The sequence below is a fragment of the Sphaerodactylus townsendi genome, linkage group LG09, assembly GCF_021028975.2.
Source record: "Sphaerodactylus townsendi isolate TG3544 linkage group LG09, MPM_Stown_v2.3, whole genome shotgun sequence".
Taxonomy (NCBI): domain Eukaryota; kingdom Metazoa; phylum Chordata; class Lepidosauria; order Squamata; family Sphaerodactylidae; genus Sphaerodactylus; species Sphaerodactylus townsendi.
Genome location: NC_059433.1, coordinates 60,429,513 through 60,448,616, shown reverse-complemented (window position 1 = coordinate 60,448,616; position 19,104 = coordinate 60,429,513). Strand labels below are relative to the sequence as shown.

The following is a 19,104-nucleotide window of genomic DNA, read 5'->3' as shown; positions in this document are numbered from 1 at the left end:
GTTCCCTCCCTTTCTTCTTTCCTCTTTTCCCTTGCTTTTAGCCTTAGGAACGGGCTCCTGTTGGAACTGTTTTATACTGTTTGAATGGCTTGGATTGTTTAAATTATATGTAACTGCTGCCGGAGTTTTAATGTTTAAGTTATGTTGTTGAGTTGCTGTTAATAACAGCCATGTTGTTGAGCCGCCTCGAGCCCTTCGGGGAAGAGGCGGCCTATAAATCTAAAATAATAAATAAATAAATAAATAAATAACACAGATCATGAGGAAAATAATTAAGGAGTAAATGCCAGAGAGACAATGAGAATACTTCTCCATTACTCTCCATACTTCTCCATTACTCTTATGGGAAATTTGATTTGGCAGGTATCAATAACTACACAGCATTTTAAAATCATTTTTAACTGTATACAAATACCATATTTATGTTCCTGAATCTTCTTTACATACTGGATATGTTTCCATGAAGTAATGCAGAGCAGTGAAAGTTAATGAGAACTGAAGAAATTAAATTGTCTATTCCCTGAAAACTGGCTGAAGGAATGGCTTTGTTTTAACTTGGATCAATCATGGTTTTTATACATGAACAAAGACATCAGCAACAGTAAAAATTAATTAATGCATTATGTATACAACAGTTCTTACCTTGTCTAGTTCATCAGAAATAGCAATGCCTATGAACAAAATAAAGACAAAATTAAAATCTGTTAGCAAATAAATCAACAAAAGAAATGTTCACACAATGTACTCTACTACTGACTATGAAAAATGTTCTATTATTTGGAAGAAGAAAAAGAAAAAGAAGAGGAGGAGGAGTTTGGATTTATACTCTGCCTTTCTCTTCTGTAAGTCTCAAGGTAGCTTATAAACTCCTTCCCTTCCTCTCCTCACAACAGACACCTTGTGAGGTAGGTAGGGCTGAGAGAGTTCTGAAAGAACTGTGACTAGCTCAAGGTCACCCAGCAGGCTTCATGTGTAGGTGTGGGGAAACAAATCCAGTTTACCAGATAAGAGCCCACCACTCATGTGGAGGAGAGGAGAATCAAACCCATAAGAACATAAGAACATAAGAACAAGCCAGCTGGATCAGACCAGAGTCCATCTAGTCCAGCTTTCTGCTACTCGCAGTGGCCCACCAGGTGCCTTTGGGAGCTCACATGCAGGATGTGAACGCAATGGCCTTCTGCGGCTGTTGCTCCCAAGCACCTGGACTGTTAAGGCATTTGCAATCTCAGATCAAAGAGGGATCAAAAGATTGGCAGCCATAAATCGACTTCTCCTCCATAAATCTGTCCAAGCCCCTTTTAAAAAAAGCTATCCAGGTTAGTGGCCATCACCACCTCCTGTGGCAGCATATTCCAAACACCAATCACATCGCTATGCGTGAAAGAAGTGTTTCCCTTTTATTAGTCCTAATTCTTCCCCAGGCATTTTCTAAATGTATGCCCCTGGTTCTAGACAGGATTGTGAGAAAGCAGGAGAAAAATTTCTCTCTGTCAACATTTCTCACTACCCCATGTCATAATTTTATAGATCTCTCAATCATATCCCCCCCTCAGACGCTCTCCTCTCCAAACTAAAAGAGTCCCAAAGCGGCTTGCAGCCTCTCCTCATAAGAGGTAAAGGTGCTCCAGTCCCCTCAATCATCCCTCGCGTTGCCCTTCTTCTGCACTTTCTTTTTTTCTATCTCTTCGATATCCTTTTTTTGAGATGTGGCTTACCAGAACTGAACACAGTACTCCAAGTGCGGCTCAATTGCACCTAATGGCTTTATATAAGGGCATGTACATAATCTTTGCAGTTTTATTCTCAATTCCTCTTTTCCTAATTATCCCCAACATAGAGTTTGCCTTTTTCTATACAGCTGCTATGCATTGAGTTGACATTCCCATGGAACTAATGTCAACTAAGACGGTGCACTAAATCCCTTTTCCTGGTCTGTGACTGGATAGCACTGACCCCTGTAGCGTGTATGTGAAGTTTGGATTTTTTTGGCCCCTATGTGCATCACTTCTTACATTTTGCTACATTGAACTGCATTTGCCATTTCTTAGCCCACTCACCTAATTTATCAAGGGCGTCCGCTTTGGAGCTCTTCGCCGAATCGCTTTCATGGTTCTCACCACACTATATAATTTGGTATCATCTGCAGAAAACTTGGCCACTGCACGCCTTACCCACCCCTACTTCCAGGTCATTTATAAATAGGTTAAAGAGCACTGGTCCCAAAACGGATCCTTGGGGGGACACCACTCCTTAAGCATCTCTCCATTGTGAGAATTTCCCATTTTATACCCAATTCTCTTTGCTTCCTCTGTTTCTCAACCAGTTTTTTAATCCAAAGCGATGAGACTTCCCCTCTTATTCCTTCTCATTAGCTGAGTTTTCCCAATAGTCTCTGAGTGAGTGTGAACTTTGTCCAGTCAAAAGCCTTTTGGAAATCCAAGTAGACTAATGTCCACTGGTTCTCCCCTTATCCACATGCCTGTTTACACCCCTCAAAGAACTCTAGGGTAAAGTTTGTAAGACAGGATTTGCCTCTGCAAAAGCCATGCTGACTCTTTCTCAGCAAGGTCTTGCTTTTCTACATGTTTAATAATTCTTATCTTTAATGATAGATTCTACTTCCACTTTGCCAGGAACAGATGTCAAACTGACTTTGGCCTGTAATTTCCTGGGTCCCCCCTAGATCCCTTTCTTAAAGATTGGTGTGTGACATTGGCCATCTTCTCCAGTCTTCAGGGGATGGAGCCTGGGATTTCTAGGGATAAGTTGGGCAAATTAAAAGTGAGAAGATCAGCACTCTCATGCTTAAGAGCTCTTTAAGAACTCTTTGGGGTGAATGCAATCTGGGCCAGGGGATTTGGTAGCATTTAGCTTTATCAATGGCTGCCAGAACTTCTTCCTTGTCTACTCACTATCGTAATCAAGCTAGTTCCTCTTAGAATCGCCTCCTACAGAAGTTTCTCTTGGTTCAGGTGCAGAATTTTTCCTCATACCTCCTCTTGGAGTGAAGACAGATGCAAAGAATTCATTCAGCTTCTCTGCAATCTCCCTGTTTCATCTTTTAGCACACCCTTTGTTCCTTTGTCATCCTAACGGGCCTACACGCTTTCCTTTTGCTGGCTTCCTGCTTTCTTAATGATGTAATTCTGAAGGAGCTACTACGTTTGTTGCTGGTTTTGATGTTCGCAGCCATGCGTTCCTCATAATCCTTTTTTTTGCCTCCTTTCTTTATAGCTAATCTCATTACTTTCTCTTTTGCCACCTATTTTGTGTTCCTCTCTCATATTCTCTTCTATCAGGTCAAATCTGGACTTCCATTTTCTAAAAAGACATTTTCTTTTTTCTGTATAATTTCCCTCAACCCTCTTGCTAACTTGATGGTGGCTTTCTTTTGGACTGGGCTAGCTGCCAGTTTTCCTAACCTGCGGAACACATTCTACATGCTGAGCTTTTATGACTGTGTTTTTTAAATCAACCTCCAAGCACATTCCTGGACAGTTTTGACTCTCTTGATTTTCCCTTTTCAGCTTCCCTACAAGCACTCATCCCCCTCATCTTTGAGAAATTTCCCTTTCTTTCTTGAAGGCGGAATGTAACTACATTAGTAAAGTTGTCACTTCTGTTCACATGCAGAGATACTGAAATCCTACAGCATTGTGGTGGCTGTTCCCTATCGGCTCAACAAATATCGCACTCCTCGACTTCCTGCACCCTCAGGATCCTGGGTCCTATAGAATTAGATCTAGGATCACTTCCTCTCCCTGGTTGGTTCTGCACAACCATCTGCTCCTAAGTTTCACAGTCATTTAGCATATCTCATGGAATGCTCTCCTTACTTCATGACCTTGAATCATGCATTTTTTCCAAAGTCATGTTATATGGGGATAGTTAAAATCACACCCAGTTACTTCACTTACATTTTTTGTTTTCTTTGTTGGCCTCTGGCCTCTAATTTCTTTCTTTCCCCATCTCAGAGATCCTCTTGTGCACTTTTGGCTCAGGGGAGACTTTATAATATATTCCTACATATTAGAACTGTCCTTCACCCCTGGTATTGATATTATCCACAGTGATTCTGTAGGGGAACCAGCTCCCCTTTCTATTGTCTATTTTTATGTGACACTCATGCTCTCTTTTATGTGGGGCAAGGGCAGCTCCACCCCCCAATGCGCCTCTGGTCCTATCCTTCCTATAACAGCCTGTAGCCTGGTAAGTGGGACATGTGCATCCCAACTGGTTCTCCTTCATTCCACCATGTTCTCTGTAATGCCCACTATATATATCAAAGTCCTCCTTCAAAACCCTCTCTGTAATTCAGCTCCCCCATTTTAGGGTCGAAGGCTTCTACTATTAGCATAGAAGACACCTGTATACCCCAGGTGTCTTTGTCCTTAACCTTGGGATTTATGTGCTTTACCCTCAAGTCTTTTTGTAGGTAGACACACTCATATCCCTTGTCACATGCACATTGCTATGTTCCTCTGCTTGCATGTGGTTGATTTAGAAAAACCTCCCTCTCCTGTCTGCATCCCCATAGATAACTGTATTCCAAACTCGAAGTCACTCCTCAGCTCCTGTCGGCTTTCCCCCAGGGCCTCAGATTTAAAGCTGTTGCTTGCCACCTTTTTAATGTTAGAGAGCCAGCAGCCTGGTTCCTCTTTGGTTCAGATGAAGCTTCCGTCCCTTTTGTACAGGCCTGCCTTGTCCCAAAAGGTTCTCCCAGTTCCTGACAAATCTGAAACCCTCCTGCCTTACACCACCTTTCTCATCCAATGCATTGGAGGACCCTTGTATCTCCTGGCTTGCTCTTAGTTCTCTAAGCCTCATAGCGATGGAAACAGGTGTGTGCATTTCTGAGACAATGCTGCACCTTGGGGGAGTCCTGGACTTCAACCTGTTACCTAGCAGCCTAAATTTAGCTTCCAAGAACCTCCCGGCTACATTTCCCAATGTCATTGGTGCCAATGTGGACTAAGCAACTGCTGACTCCAATTCCCAGCACTGTCTAAAAGTTTCCTATCTAGACGTGCGTGACATTCTGGCAACCTTCGCGACCAGGCAGGCAAGGGGTGCCACCAAATGGGTCATCACGCCTCGCGCAAACCCAACTCTCTATATTTCTAATGATCGAATCACTCCACTACGAGAAGCCCCCCACCTCCCTCTGAAGGGTATCCTCGAGATGCGAGAGGATATTATCTGATCACCAGCTAAGGAAGGGGTCCCCATCTAAGGGGAGCATCTTCCCCCACCTCAGACTTGGCACCCTCCGGCCCCAAAGACCTTTCATTCTCTCATGACATCTGAAATGGGATCGTCACCTTGGGAGTGGGATCCGGCTGTTAGGTCCCTGAAAGCCTTGCCTGTCACCCTCTCTACCTCTTTCAGCTTCTCCAGGTCTGCCACCTTGGCTTCAAGAGAACGCACACGTTCCTTGAGTGCCAGGAGCTCATTGCAGCGAGGGCACACCCACGACTTCTGTCCCAGTGGCAGATAGTCATACATGTGACACTCAGTGCAAAACACTGGAAAGCCCCCATCCCCCACCCCCCTGGAGAATCCAGTTCTCCAGATTAGAGTCCACTGCTTTTAACCACTACGCCAACGCTAGCTCTCCCTTTGAGAGACAGTGTTCTGCAGAATCATTTTCCAATGAAATTTAATGTCTTGCTATCAAATATTTTATGCATTAATTACTTCTCAACTAAGCAACAAAGTCCTTGGGTGACACACAGCATCACTCTCTAAAATCTGTAAGTGATTTCCAGGCTTCTTGTTAGCATTTTGACATTTTCAGAGTAACTCTTCCATTAGTTTAATGAGTTGTCAATATGCTCTTGGGAATATTAGTTTCATAAAATGCATGAAAAACTGACAAATGTATTGAAAGTAAGAAATACAATTTAATGACTGGTTAAACTTTTATTCAGTGACCACCAGAATTATCACCAGAAAATTAAGATGGTATAGATTGTTTAAAAGAGGCTATATTTATACTGTAAAGGGAGGGGGAAAAGGAATGATCAGATTTTACTTTAAAGTTAATTGTCTTTTGTTCTTTTAACATTAAGAGAGTACATAAATCACTATTTAGGAAGACATTTTCCTAAAATGAGGCACGTAATTTGGAAATACTTTATTGGGAGCATTGCTCTTGGATTTATAGGTGGCTACTGTAGCCTGAAGCATTCTTTATAAGCTTCTGCTGAAACAGAGGCATATACCCAGGAACATCTGCCTGTTAGCGCTGCCTGTGATAGTGGAGGTTGTGGCAAACAGGGATTCTGACAGCTCCATATACGGCTGTCAGGATGGTTCCAGGCACCTCCTCCCCGCCAACCGGGAGACTTAACTACTGATGGTGGGCACAGGGAAGCTTAGTGGAACTGCTGGCTAAATGCTCGTGGCACCTAGTACCTTGCAGGGTAGCAACACTATGCAGCAGTACCCATTATTGGAGTAGAGACAGTGCAACTCCACACAGGGAATGGGTGTCAATTGAATGGGTGTGCTGAATGGGTATCCTGGTGAGTGAAGCACCCCTGTATGCTGTTGGAGGAAACACAGATCTCACTGCTACTAGAACACGGTCATACAGCCCAGAAACCACACAACACCCCTGTGATTCCGGCCGTGAAAGCCTTCGACAATACACAGATCTCACTGCTTCCCCACAGGCATGGCAGTACCCAGTGGTGGAATCCAAAAATTTTAATAACAGGTTCCGATGGTGGTGGGATTCAAACAGTGGCGCCGCCGCACACACGCACCTCCAGTCCCTATTAGGCAGGGAGGTTGCTTTAGTAATCCCTTCTCGACACTCAGAAAAAAATTAGTAACCACTTCTAGAGAAGTGGTGAGAACTGGTTGGATCCCACCTCTGGCAGTACCCTTCAAGTCCATAGTGCTGTCCATCAATCTACACAGCAATGATTCAACAGGGAGATCTGGAAGGACGACATCCTTAGTGCATGGATTCTGACACTCTGCCACTGGGGTTGCCAGTTCTAGCCCAGCTGCTGGACCATTTTCCAATCTTGGGCAGCCATTCATCTGGCATATCTGCCACACTCCCCATGGCTTGTCAGGGCAACTTGCAAAGGGACAGAGCCAAACTCAACAGGGAACACAACTCTGTTCATCAGATCTTGTTACTATTTCCCTCCCAACTACTATAGTCATATTCCAATGCCCTATCTTGGATGCTCCCAACCTTCTGAGATTAGGCAGGTGGCAACCTGCAAGAGGGCTTTTTCAGTCATGGCACCAAAACTCTTCCTGTCCTCTTTCGTTGCTGTCTTCTGGCAGTGCATGAAGACTTTTTTTATTCATCTGGCCATGTGTTAGTGATCCCTCTTTCTTGTTCCATATTTTGTCATTTTTCAGTATGTGTATTTTATTGTATTGTATGGATATTTTAATTTGGTTTCAATTTTTTCAATGATGTATTTTGTTTGGTTATAATGGTACTGTAATTCACACCCATGAGTGCTGTCTCTATTAAAATACTTCAACCCAAAAACAGAAATTGGGGTTTAGAAACGCTCTCTCCATTTATAGAAAATGTCCCTTGGATGCAGTAGCTGTAATACGTTTCCATTTTAAGTGAAACATGCGAAGAACTAGACCTCAAGTTTCATACAAAGCTACTATAATGAAAAGTTACATGTCTATCAACCATGGGCTGATGCATGCCATGTTCATGTAGATGAACAACTCACTACACATTTTCAAATCTGTAGTGCATAACAGGTTATTCAACTATGCTACCCATTTGGATCTAGTTTGGATGTCATCATAGTATGTGATCGTTTATGAATAATTATGGAAACTAATAGTACTCCATAAGGGGAGACTTGTTTCAATAAATTATCATAACATATGAGGCTAAATTGTGCTATCACTTGAAACCCCAGGACAGAATGTTCACAGACTTACATGATAGGTACCACTCAGTTTTGCACTATGTCCCGATTCCTCTCATCTTACTCATCGACAGGTTTGCGCCCTTCACCTTTTATCCTGTTTGCATTCTTAAACTACTATAAAATGTATCATGTATAGAGTACTAGTTACTAAAAAAGAATCAATCTAAGAACTAAAAAGTAAATATCTAATTATTCCATTTAACTATTCCCACTAAACAATATCAATAAATATGTTAGAAGTTTGATGTGTTTCATGCATTCAAAATAGACTTTTTTTCCTTAAAAGCTTTTATAAACTGCTTACGTATTGACTGTTTTAAAAGACTTAATGACTTCCATCTATTGACTTTTATGCTGAGGGCAAGGGAGAAAGCTTTGTGTAGTACTGAGTACAGTAATTAACATTTTATGACCAGATCAATATGTGAAAAAATGCCAGGCATTAATGGAAATGTTTTCCACTTTGAGTTTACCAAGCATATACATACTGAACAAAATACATTTTGCTTTTAGCAGCTAATCTGTTTTTAATCCTACGGGATTAATTTAGCAGTTAAAGTACATCCCTCCAACTCTAGTTGTGTGGGTGTTTGCAAAAGCTAGGAACTGTAAAGACTTAATTTAGCTCACTGTTCATTTTATGTTTGCTCACTAAGACTAAGAACAGAAGGAAGAACTACACTGTGCCTTTTGGGGGGAAATTGTGTGTACATGTTGTGTTTGCTTCTTTGCAAATTTTGGTATATCAGAATCATCTCTCAATTTCACCCATACTATCTGTTATTCTGAATATACAATGGACATTTTGCCTTCCCTACCAAATCACCAAGTTTCAGATAGCTTCAAACATTCTGTATCATGAAAGAAGAATTACTGCATTTAGAGATGTAAGGTCTGGAAAAATCAAAGGCCCTTTCCACACCGCAATGGTGCAGGGGTGCGGCGGCATAAACAATGCCGATGCACCCCCCGGGACTGTTCGTATGGACGGTCCCAGGAGGGCGACAGGTGGTGGTGCAGCCTTCGCACAGGCTGCGCCTTCGTTAAACGCCTACCTTGTCTCCTGGCTTCCGGCTCGTCGCAGAGGCCAGGGGACATGCTCCATAGCCTGGAGCAACGGCTCTGCAATGAGCCGGAATCCAGGAGACAAGGTAGGCGTTTGGGGAGGGTGCGGGAGAAATGGTGCCTTCCAGCCACTGCCATTTGCACGGCAGCATTTGGAAGATGCTGCTTCTGAAAAACCTCGCTCAGGGAGCAAGGTTTGGAAGCAGTATGTTCGCGCCGCTTGGGGGTTGCGAGGCCGTCGCTGCTGCGATGCAGCGGTGGCGGCCGTGCGAACCCTTCCCCAGGGACACTGTTTTTAGCATCCCTGGGGTGCTCTTTCCCGCCCGTGCGGAAAGGGCCTAAGGGAAAAACATGTTTTTTTTTCAAAGGCCTTTCCCAATGTAAAAACTGTTTTAGAAAGCACAGAAAAAATTCCTTTAAAAATTATTTTTCTTTCAGAATACATGAGATGCTCACACACTCAAAATGTATAGCATGAAAAAGGCCAAGACCTTGTTTTCATTTTTTCCAGAGAGTTTGAGAAGGCCTGAAAAGGCTACATGATAAGCTTATGGTCTTGATAGATCAACAGTTCACCTGAAGATTGTGATTGGATCACAGTTTTTATTTCACAATCTTTTATCTTTCACTTGATTCTATTTGTCTTTTTAGTACATTTTTATCCTGCTAATCTGTACATAATTTTCCCTTCTCAGTTTCATCTCACTACTACACTGAAGGTAGGTTAAACTTAGTCCTGGCAAGCTTCTTGGCAGAGCGTGAATATGAATTTCTTTCTCCTACAGTGCATTCCTCAGCAGAGTTATGCCTAAGATGGATCTTTATCTGACTCTGTAACCACTACAATATGCTGATCTCAGCAGGGTAGATCGTAACTTACTATAGTTCTTTATTTTCAAATATCCAGTCCACATCCTTCAGCTACACAATGGTCACATTCTGCTATGATCAATCAACCAACATACCTATGTGACTGATAGACCTCTTCTAGATTCTGGTTTACCCAACTTTAACTGTCTCACCGAACTTTAACTGTCTCACCTATTCTTGCTCACGCTAGTATTTTCCCTGATAAATCCACTGGAAGATTACAACTGCTATAATATACTATCTAAAATGTAAACCAGGAATGATTTTATGGAGGTAGAAATCCTGCATTCAAGGAAATTCTGCACTGAATCCAACCCATGTTTAATCACAACGCTTTTTTTCACAATGTTAAAAAAGTTTTTCTTAGAAGAAAGAATTGTAAGCGTCATTTGTATAAGTAGTCTTTAGATCTTGCAAATATGAAATCATTTCAGATGATGATTTCAGTGTGATACTATGCCATTTCTACTTCAGAGTTTAAAGGGAAGAGGCTGGAGGTCTTGCTGTTTTCTTTGAGTTGGTGTGACATTTATTTAAATGCACAAATTTGCATAAAGACCTTTATTGTACTGAAAGTAAGAGATCTATGCTGCTGCATTTTGCTAAATTGGCAGCAGATGGCCTCACAAACGATTCAAGTTATTCTGTCCACATTTTAAGACACACAGTTAAAGTAATTTTTCTTTCAAGGATTATATGAGAGTAACAAAGTTATCTAGTACCATTCATTTAGTGATGATAAACTTTATTTTAAACCCAAATAATTGCTACATTTCCAAAAGTTCCCCAAAAGATCAGTGGAATAGTAATATTGGCCAAATATCTCTGGAAACAATAGTGCAAGATGCCAATGTGTTGTGAACAGTTGCAATGGTCCAAAGCAAGGGCTTGTGCCGTTGTTTTGTATTTAGCAAGCAATGGCTTAAATCCAGCAATGCACAAGCAGAAACATACATAGAAAAGATCTCCACACACAGAGAATCTTATGCAACACCTGGTGCTTTCCTCCCTATATATTATAGGGCCCAGGAAATGACTGTGCAAGTGTTGGGCAGAGTGGGATACTGCAAGTGTGATTTAGCACAAGGGGTTACTGCAGTCTTTCCCTGCATGTCCACTTGAGCAATACAACTGGAAATGTTGTGCTGGATCCAATTCAGCATCTTGACAGAACTTAGAAGCAGGAGTCATCATGGGTCCCAAGAACGGAGAAGCCTGATTTTAAGCAAGACTTTGAAAACAAAGATTATTTGTACTGAAGAGCCTCCAGTGGGATTATTCCTTATTTGTATTGGTGGAAATAGTTAGTACAGTGTTAACAAAAACACGACATTCCAGCATTCTTGATCATTCAACTTACTTCGAGAAAGATTCTCCAGGGCTTTACCCAGCTTCTTACTTTCTTGAAGGATATGATTTAATTCATCAAAATCATGACTATCTGATTTTGTTCTCCAGTCCCATTTAGGATGTTCTATTGACTTTGGCACTAAATAAAGTAAAGCATTTTTTACTTCTTGTTCAAAAAATCTATACATCAGTACAAAAAACCATAATACTGCTGACAATATTGAGATCATCCACAATCCCTTTCAATTTGGTAAATATTGCCAATTAAACGGCAAAAACTAACTGGTTGTTGTGGGTTTTCCGGGCTGTGTGGCTGATGTCTGGTAGATCTTGTTCCTAAAGTTTCGCCTGCACCTGTGGCTGGCATATTCACTTCTCTCTGTGATACACCTCTGAAGATGCCAGCCACAGATGCAGGTGAAATTTTAGGAACAAGATCTACCAGATCACAGCCACACAGCCCAGAAAACAACCAGTTGAATCCAGCCAAGAAATCCTTTGACAATACATCAAAAACCAAATTCAAGATTTGTTCTAGCAAAACTGGTTGATCTTTGTGAATGTGAACTAGTTTGCTCATTATCCATTTATCATCATACAACTTTTCCAAATGTGTTCAACTATTTATTTAAAATAATTATACCATGCTGTATCTTGGCCAATTCAAGGCAGCTAAAGCAGTAAGGAGAAAACATCACACATCCAGCAAGTTAAAACCAACCCATGAACACTATTAATAAAGCAATAGATCAATGTTAAAACTCAACCAACACAGTAAAATAATAGCTAAATACACAGCTTAAAAATCATTTGTGTGGTAGAAAGTGTTGTCAAGTCACAGCTGACTTATAGCGATCCCACACAGTTTTATAGGCAAGAAATGTTCAGGGGTGGGGTGCCATTGCCTGATATTCCTTGAGGTCTCCCATTCAAACAATAGCCAGGACCAACCCTACTTAGCTTTAGAGATGTGACAAGATTGATCATTATAATGATGTCATTGGAAGGAAGGTCATAGTCGTAAATATTGCTGGCAAAAAATATGCTAACAATGGAACAAGAGTGAATATATTTAAGAACTAGCATGCCCGGTCACGCGTTGCTGTGGCTCAGTCTGGTGAAGTGGAAAAGAAAGAAAAGGGAAACATGTGTCAAACATGTGTCATTGCACAATGCTTGCAAGGGAGGGGAGGGGCAAGGGGCCCCTCGCTCCCCTCCCTCTCTCCCGTTCCCTTGCATGGCACCCCGCCCCCTCCCTCCCTAAAGTTCCCCTTCCTATGCTGGGGTGGGTGGCCCATGTCCAGATGGCGGACCGTGTCCCTTTCACTCCCTTCCCTTGCAGGTGAAGTGTGTTGCAGTTGACATCCATCAGATGGCGCTGTTGCGGAACCATACCATGGTTCCAACTGTCACAGGTTTGGCAAGTACACAATACCTCTCACAGTTCAGCTGAAACGCTCTCCTGAGAGATGTGTGTATGAAAAGTTATCCATTTCTACTTGGCTTTCGGTTCCTGTGTGTGTGTGTGGGGAGGAGAACTAGGCGGAACGTAGCTTGTTATCATGGTTTACCTTGGCCAGTGTGGTACATGAGCTAGGTAAGTAGCTTAAAACACGCTGGGAGGCATGAGCTACGTTGTGTTCAAATTTCAGAGCATTTGGTCCAGCAAATCCCCGGACCCTCCCTCACCTTTCCCTTCCTCCGCTAGGGTGGGTGGGCCATGTGCAGATGGTGGACCCCATCCCTTTCACTCCAGATGGCAGTGGTTTTCAAAGAAGGCATGGTTGTTTCCCTTGTATCAGAGGGTGTTGCTTTGATGGCCAGCAGATAGTGCTGTTGCGGAACAGAACTGTGGTTCCAACTGTCACAGGTGTGGCATGTACACAATAACTGGCACAGTTGTGACATGTACACAACAGGAGGTGTGGAAACAGTATGGAAACCTGGCTGCACGCGAATGTAACATTGTGTGAAAATTTCAAAGCAATCGGTCCAGTTGTTTGGGAGATTACCTGTCAGCAGAAAACGCATTGATAGATTTTTATATAGAGAGATATGTTGTAGAAACTTTAAATCGTTTATACAGAGTGAAATTGTATGCCTGTAAATTTCTAATGTATTTTTGAAGAGGTACAGTCACTCCATGTAAAACTTGAAGAGGTACAGTCACTCCATGAACATCATACTACTTCATTTTGTTCACTTGCATTGCCTATGCATCCTGGACATCAGGGGCGTAACGAGGCAGCCCTAGGCAAACTGTAGCCCTGGGCAAAACCTGAGTTGGATGCCCCCCCCAATGGGCGGCCACTCCATCATCTCCAGATGATACCCTGAAATTTTGGTGCCGATACATCCAAAAATGCACCCCCTGCAGGAACATCCCAGAAATTTGCCCAAGAATCTTTGTTCTGCATTGAGTTTTCTGCATTGCTGTCAATGGGGGTTGCAGGCTGTGGGGGGCACATTTCTGAAGGCACAATCTCAAAACTTTCAGGGTCTCATCAAGAGACTGCCCTAATGATACCCCCCAAGTTTGGTGCAGTTTGGTTCAGGGGGGGCCAAAATTATGGACCCTCAAAACTGTAGCCCCCATCTCCTATTAGCTCCCATTGGAAACAATGAGGGATAGAGGCACCCCCTTTGGGAGTCCATAACTTTGGACTCCCTGAACCAAACCTCACCAAACTTGGGGGGTAGCATAAGGACAGTCTCCTGATGATAGGCTGAAATTTTGGTGCTACTAGCCTAAAAACTGCGCCCCCCTGCAGTCCAAAAATGGAAAACCACTAAAATACCCAAAAACGAACCCACCATTTTGATGCCCCCCACAAGGTGATGCCCTGGGCAGCTGCCCACCTTGTCCAATGGGCATTATGCCAGTGCTGGACATATTTACTTGGAAGTATATCACACTGAACGAAGTGGAACGTATTTCTGAGTTAGCATGCATATGATTACACCACTCCTCATATTATAACATTTATTTATTTAGGCCACGTTTTTTTCCAGAGGACCCAAATCAGATTACAGCGTAGCTTTCTTTTCCTATATTTTATACTCAAAATACTGCCCAGAGAAGAAGTTAGGCTGAAAGAATGAATTGCCAAGGTTACCCAGCAATCTTCCATGGCAAGGTGGGGCTTAAAAGTGTGCATTCATACACCCAAGTTGATCAGAGATATAAGAAATTATCCATAACACGCCTCAATTTCTTAAAGTAAAGAAAATTAATTTCCTGGAATTTCAAGAGTTATTCTGGAAGACACAGTAGCAGGGAGGGAGAGAGAGAGAGATGAAGCTGGCCACCAAATAGTTTTTAGTTAATGTCTTCGTCCATTTAAATTTTAAAGGGACTAGAAACATTCCCCTAATAGCAAATGCTGGCTAAGAACTGAGTCTATAGACAGGAGTCTGTTGGTCCTGGAAAGAATGGAGCCATTATTTGTGATGGCTACTAGAGAAGACAGATCCACCAATCAGAAATAATGAGGCCGTTATTTGCAATGGGTAAATCTGGCCTTTCTACAACCCACAGAAAATAATGGTTACTTCCAATTGCCCCAAACCTGGCCTCTGTCCACTGGATTATCAGGTGTTCGTCAATATCAACTGTTAGGCTTCCACTTAAAGGGAGAAAAGATGTCAACTAATGACTTTTTGGTAGGGCTAGCTTCCTCTCTCTCTCTTTCCTCTCTCCCTGCTCCATCTACCTTAGAAGGAAATTGGAAGAATGGTTCTGAATTTTCAGGATGTGAAAAAGTACCTGCCAAACTCTTCAGACATTTCAGAATAATGAAAAGCATGCCTTCCTTGAAGTTGTTTCTATCACAGGCACAAGTATGAAGGAAACAAGTATAGCTAACAAAAAAGATGCACGTATGAACATTTTAAATAAATCGTATACAAATGAAAACACATGTACGATTCATAGTCTTTAATGTATATTTAACATTAAACCAAGACTATATGTATCACTTACTTAAATTCAAAAGCAAATTCTGAAGTACTCCTATTTCAGCTGTTAGGATCCACAAATAACCAGCTCTGAAAAATGCATTCACTATGAAATATGCTAACAGTTCCTTACATGATTTGGACTCTGGAGAAGTAGGAGAAATGTTCGATACAGCAAGGTCACTCTTTGATTTTTTTGGCTTCTTCGCATTTGTCTGCCAAGGTTTATCATAACTTCTGAAATCCCTTCTTGTTCCCTTGTTTTCTGTGGGGAAAAATACTGTAGTTGAACAGTTGCCTTTTGATAGTGATATGCAAAACATATATTGATCATAATAATCCCAGGAAAAGCAAACACTATAGAAAAAAATATTTCCACATGTTAGGTAATCATGAAAACTGATTTGTTTTTCTTTTCTTTTTTCTATTTAGAGAAAGAATTACATGGCACCCCTTGCTGATCCAACAGGTTTGGCTCTTTCTCTGCAAACAAGAAGCCATATGCTATGCTAAAACAGGCATAGGGAACACAACGGAGAAATGCCAATAGTAATAGAAATGTTAATAACAGTAACAATATATACTTTGCTTTAATTTATCATTTTTATTTATATGGATGCAGTTAGATTATTGTAAGTAGACTTCAGTTTCCAGGGAAATTGAGGAATACCTTCATCAGTGCCCAGAGGCGGTTTTGGGATGGATGGGACTAATAAACTGACACTAAATTCCACCCTCCCCATCAAAAAGAAGTTCTACCGATATGTGGCAGGACTGACCATGAAGAGCGGTGTCATATTCTGGATGGCGCAGCACTCCCCCTAAAGGAGTAGGTTCATAGCTCGGATATGCTGATGGATTTCATGGAGGTAGAATATTATTCTATTGAATAAGTAGGTGCAGGCAACTGACCAGGAGTGCTTTTCACCATCTTTAGCCAGCTGCACCCTTATTTATTTATTTATTATATTTATACTTTTATTTATATCCCACCCTCCCCAACAGGGACAGAAAAGACCTAGCCACTGTAGTGCATGTTCTGGTAAAATCAAGTTTAGGCTAGTGCAATACCTTCTACGTTGGGCTCCCTTTAAAGAGTGTCCAGAAGCTAAAACTTAATAACTAATGTGTTTTTGCAATAGATAGGTTTTGTTTGGGGGTGAAGAGGTGTTATTAGTGGGTAAGTGGACAGGAAAACACCCTTGATGGGGTTGAATTAGATTGTTAAGCAAGGGTATGTTGTATAGTATTATCTGTGTTAATAGTTGGGATAGGAATTGGTTGAAGAAGTAAGGGGGAGGGTCTTTAATGGTTCAGGCCAGGGAGGCCAGCATAGGGTCAGGGATCCCAGTGGTGATAGGGCAGGGGAGGTATAATGGTGAGACAAGGCCAAATGAGAGAAGGAGGCTGAGATGCAGGCAACTTAGCCCCCTTCTGACCTTTGTCCCATTTCAAGTGAGAAGATGGTAGGGCTAGGATTGTATGCCCTTCTCCATCACTAGTGTAGTTTAATGCCAGGTCCATAAATAATAAAACCACTACTTTATGAGATTATCTGGTAACACATAGTGGGTACCAGGCATGTGTGACTTGAGACCTGGGTTGGGAGGGCAAGACTGTTGCCTTACAAGAACTTGTCCCACCAAGTTTCTCAGTCTTTCACCAGTCATGGACAAAGGGTCAGCGGGGGGGGGGGGGTTGGTCATTTGGGAGGCTTTCTCTTTCAGAGCAATTATCTCCAGCATTGATTGTATTGCCCGGTGTGGAATGCTGTGGAGAGTTTGGCTGTTCCACTGATGTACTGAACACCTAGTACACCAGCAGATAGCTTGCCAATACTGCTCGAGGTTGTATCAGACTGGGCCTTAAAGTACCCTAAACTTATTGTTTGGGGGACTTCAACTTCCATGTAGATTCAACCTCATCTTCACAAGCAGCAGACCTGGGGTCATCCATGGCAGCTCTGAGACTCTACCTGGTCACACTGGGTCCCACACACCCAGGAGGCCACACACTGGATTTGATCTTTGAAATAGGGGTGGATGTGGCACTGACCTCTATTTATAGAGTGCCATGATATGACCACTTCGATCTGAGAGCCCAGGTGGATATCAATGCCTTCCCCTACCTAGGCAATGGGATTATTTATGCTCACCTGCAAAGATTTATAGAACCACTGGGAATCCAACAACTACATGTGGTTCCCTTGATGAGCTGGTGAAGGCCTGGAACAACTGGATTTCCGAAGAAATCAAGGTGATTACTCTTCAATGCCCTTTTCACTCCTTTTCACACTTTGACTAACTACTTCCCTTCAGAATTGTTATATGTTTTAACACAATTAAGGCAGATAGCTCTTAACAGCAGGAACACTAAGGACCCAAAAGCCTCTCAGATTGTTTGGTCAGGGAGTTATCATCCTATTCCTCTCTGCATCACCTTGCCCTTTGGCAATCAGAGTACAGGAGGCTACAACCAATCAGGTGGCTACTCCTATTCCTAGGCCTCTATGCCTCACTATGTGTGTAAACAATAATGGTTCCTGACAGATCTGCACTTTAAAAATCACACTTTTCTATGCAGTCCAACACAAGTGTATATGGGATATTATATGGGTCCATATATAGCATACTAGGTCAGATATGCATCTCTACTATATCCCTGACTTAGAAATACACAATATAAAAACAATATAATATTAGTAAATAAATAGTACAAGGAAAGAAACCACAGTATGGTATAAAAGGAAGAAATAATGCTAGGTGGGGGGAAACCTAGGCCGTTTCCGCACGAAGGCGGAAACGGCTTGACGAGTCGGGTAATGTTTATGAGCGCCCGACCCGACCCGTGACGCTTCAGGACAATCGATCGCATGGAATGGTCCACTGGGAATTTAAGTCGAGGCAGCTGGCGCCTCACGGGCCGCCGGCGCCCGGCTGATTCGGCATGTCCCATTAGTCTTCCTCCGGCGCGTCGCCGAGGCCTGGGGACATAACGCCCCCCTGGCCCAAGTGGGCGCGCCTCGCCTCCAGCGGCGCGAGGGCAGGGAGGCATGTTCCCAGGCCTCGGGCGACGCGCCCGGAGGCCCGAGGACAAAGGTGAGTGCCGGGTAGGGGAGAGGTGGGTACATGAAGCCGCTGGCTGTTCGCTCGGCAGCGGCTTCACTGCGCGCTGCTTCCCCAAAAAGAGCCGCCTGGGAAGCACTCTGTGGGAAACGCCGGCTTCTGGCACGGGAGGGCGGCGCTGAGGCGCATGGCACGGCTGCGCGTTGCAGCTGGGCGCTCCGATGCGGTAATGGCGGCCTGGAGACGGCGTTTTTACCATCTCCAGGTCACCATTCATTGCCCGTGCGGAAACGGCCCTAGATAAAAAGGAGACCTAGGCTGATTCTGCATGGACCAAAAAACAGCGGTGTGAAAACGGTGTGAAAACAGTATTAACCCTTTTACATCGTTTTAAACCCTTTTACACCATTTTCACACCATTTTCACACTGCTGTTTTTGGCCCATGCGGAATCAGCCCTAGATACCCAACCACAAAGTTTAGCAGTGACTTGGGTAGGTTGCACACACAATCAAGTTTACATTTAAAAGGTTCAATAATCTCACATAAAAAGCCCTGAACTGGCTGAAGGAAAGGTGAAATACAGATATGAAAAATAATAATACTTTAAATTATCATTTTAGAACTTCTTGAAAGGTGCTTGTCATTTTGCTCACCTGAAGTTTCACTTTCTGCCCAAAGAGCAGCAGATCCAGACAATGTCCTCTGAAGCTGGCTACGAGATCCATGTTTGGATTGGAGATGGTCAATAAGAAATGGTATTGGATGGTCAGGTGTCTCTGTTATCAGTTTGGTCATCAATTCCTTCAGAAAATTGAATGAAAGAAAAGTTAACAAGTACTCTATAGCACTTCTTGTCCTGACAGC

General features: G+C 42.7%; 1 protein-coding gene across 4 annotated transcripts in view; it reads right to left on the bottom strand.

Moving 5' to 3' along the window:
* The window catches only part of LG09H8orf34 (linkage group 09 C8orf34 homolog), a 111,785-nt gene that overhangs the window by 72,026 nt on the left and 20,655 nt on the right, over positions 1–19,104 (bottom strand). For all 4 annotated transcript variants that reach the window (XR_007245511.1, XR_007245512.1, XM_048508279.1 and 1 more), the window contains exons 2-5: positions 18,894–19,041; positions 15,307–15,438; positions 11,227–11,355; positions 643–671 (exon numbers count right to left, since the gene is read on the bottom strand). Coding sequence is in view for 2 of the 4 variants with exons in the window: in XM_048508279.1 (XP_048364236.1) it covers positions 643–671; positions 11,227–11,355; positions 15,307–15,438; positions 18,894–19,041 (438 nt within the window). In the remaining 2 variants the exon portion in view is untranslated. The remainder of the gene's footprint in view (positions 1–642; positions 672–11,226; positions 11,356–15,306; positions 15,439–18,893; positions 19,042–19,104) is intronic.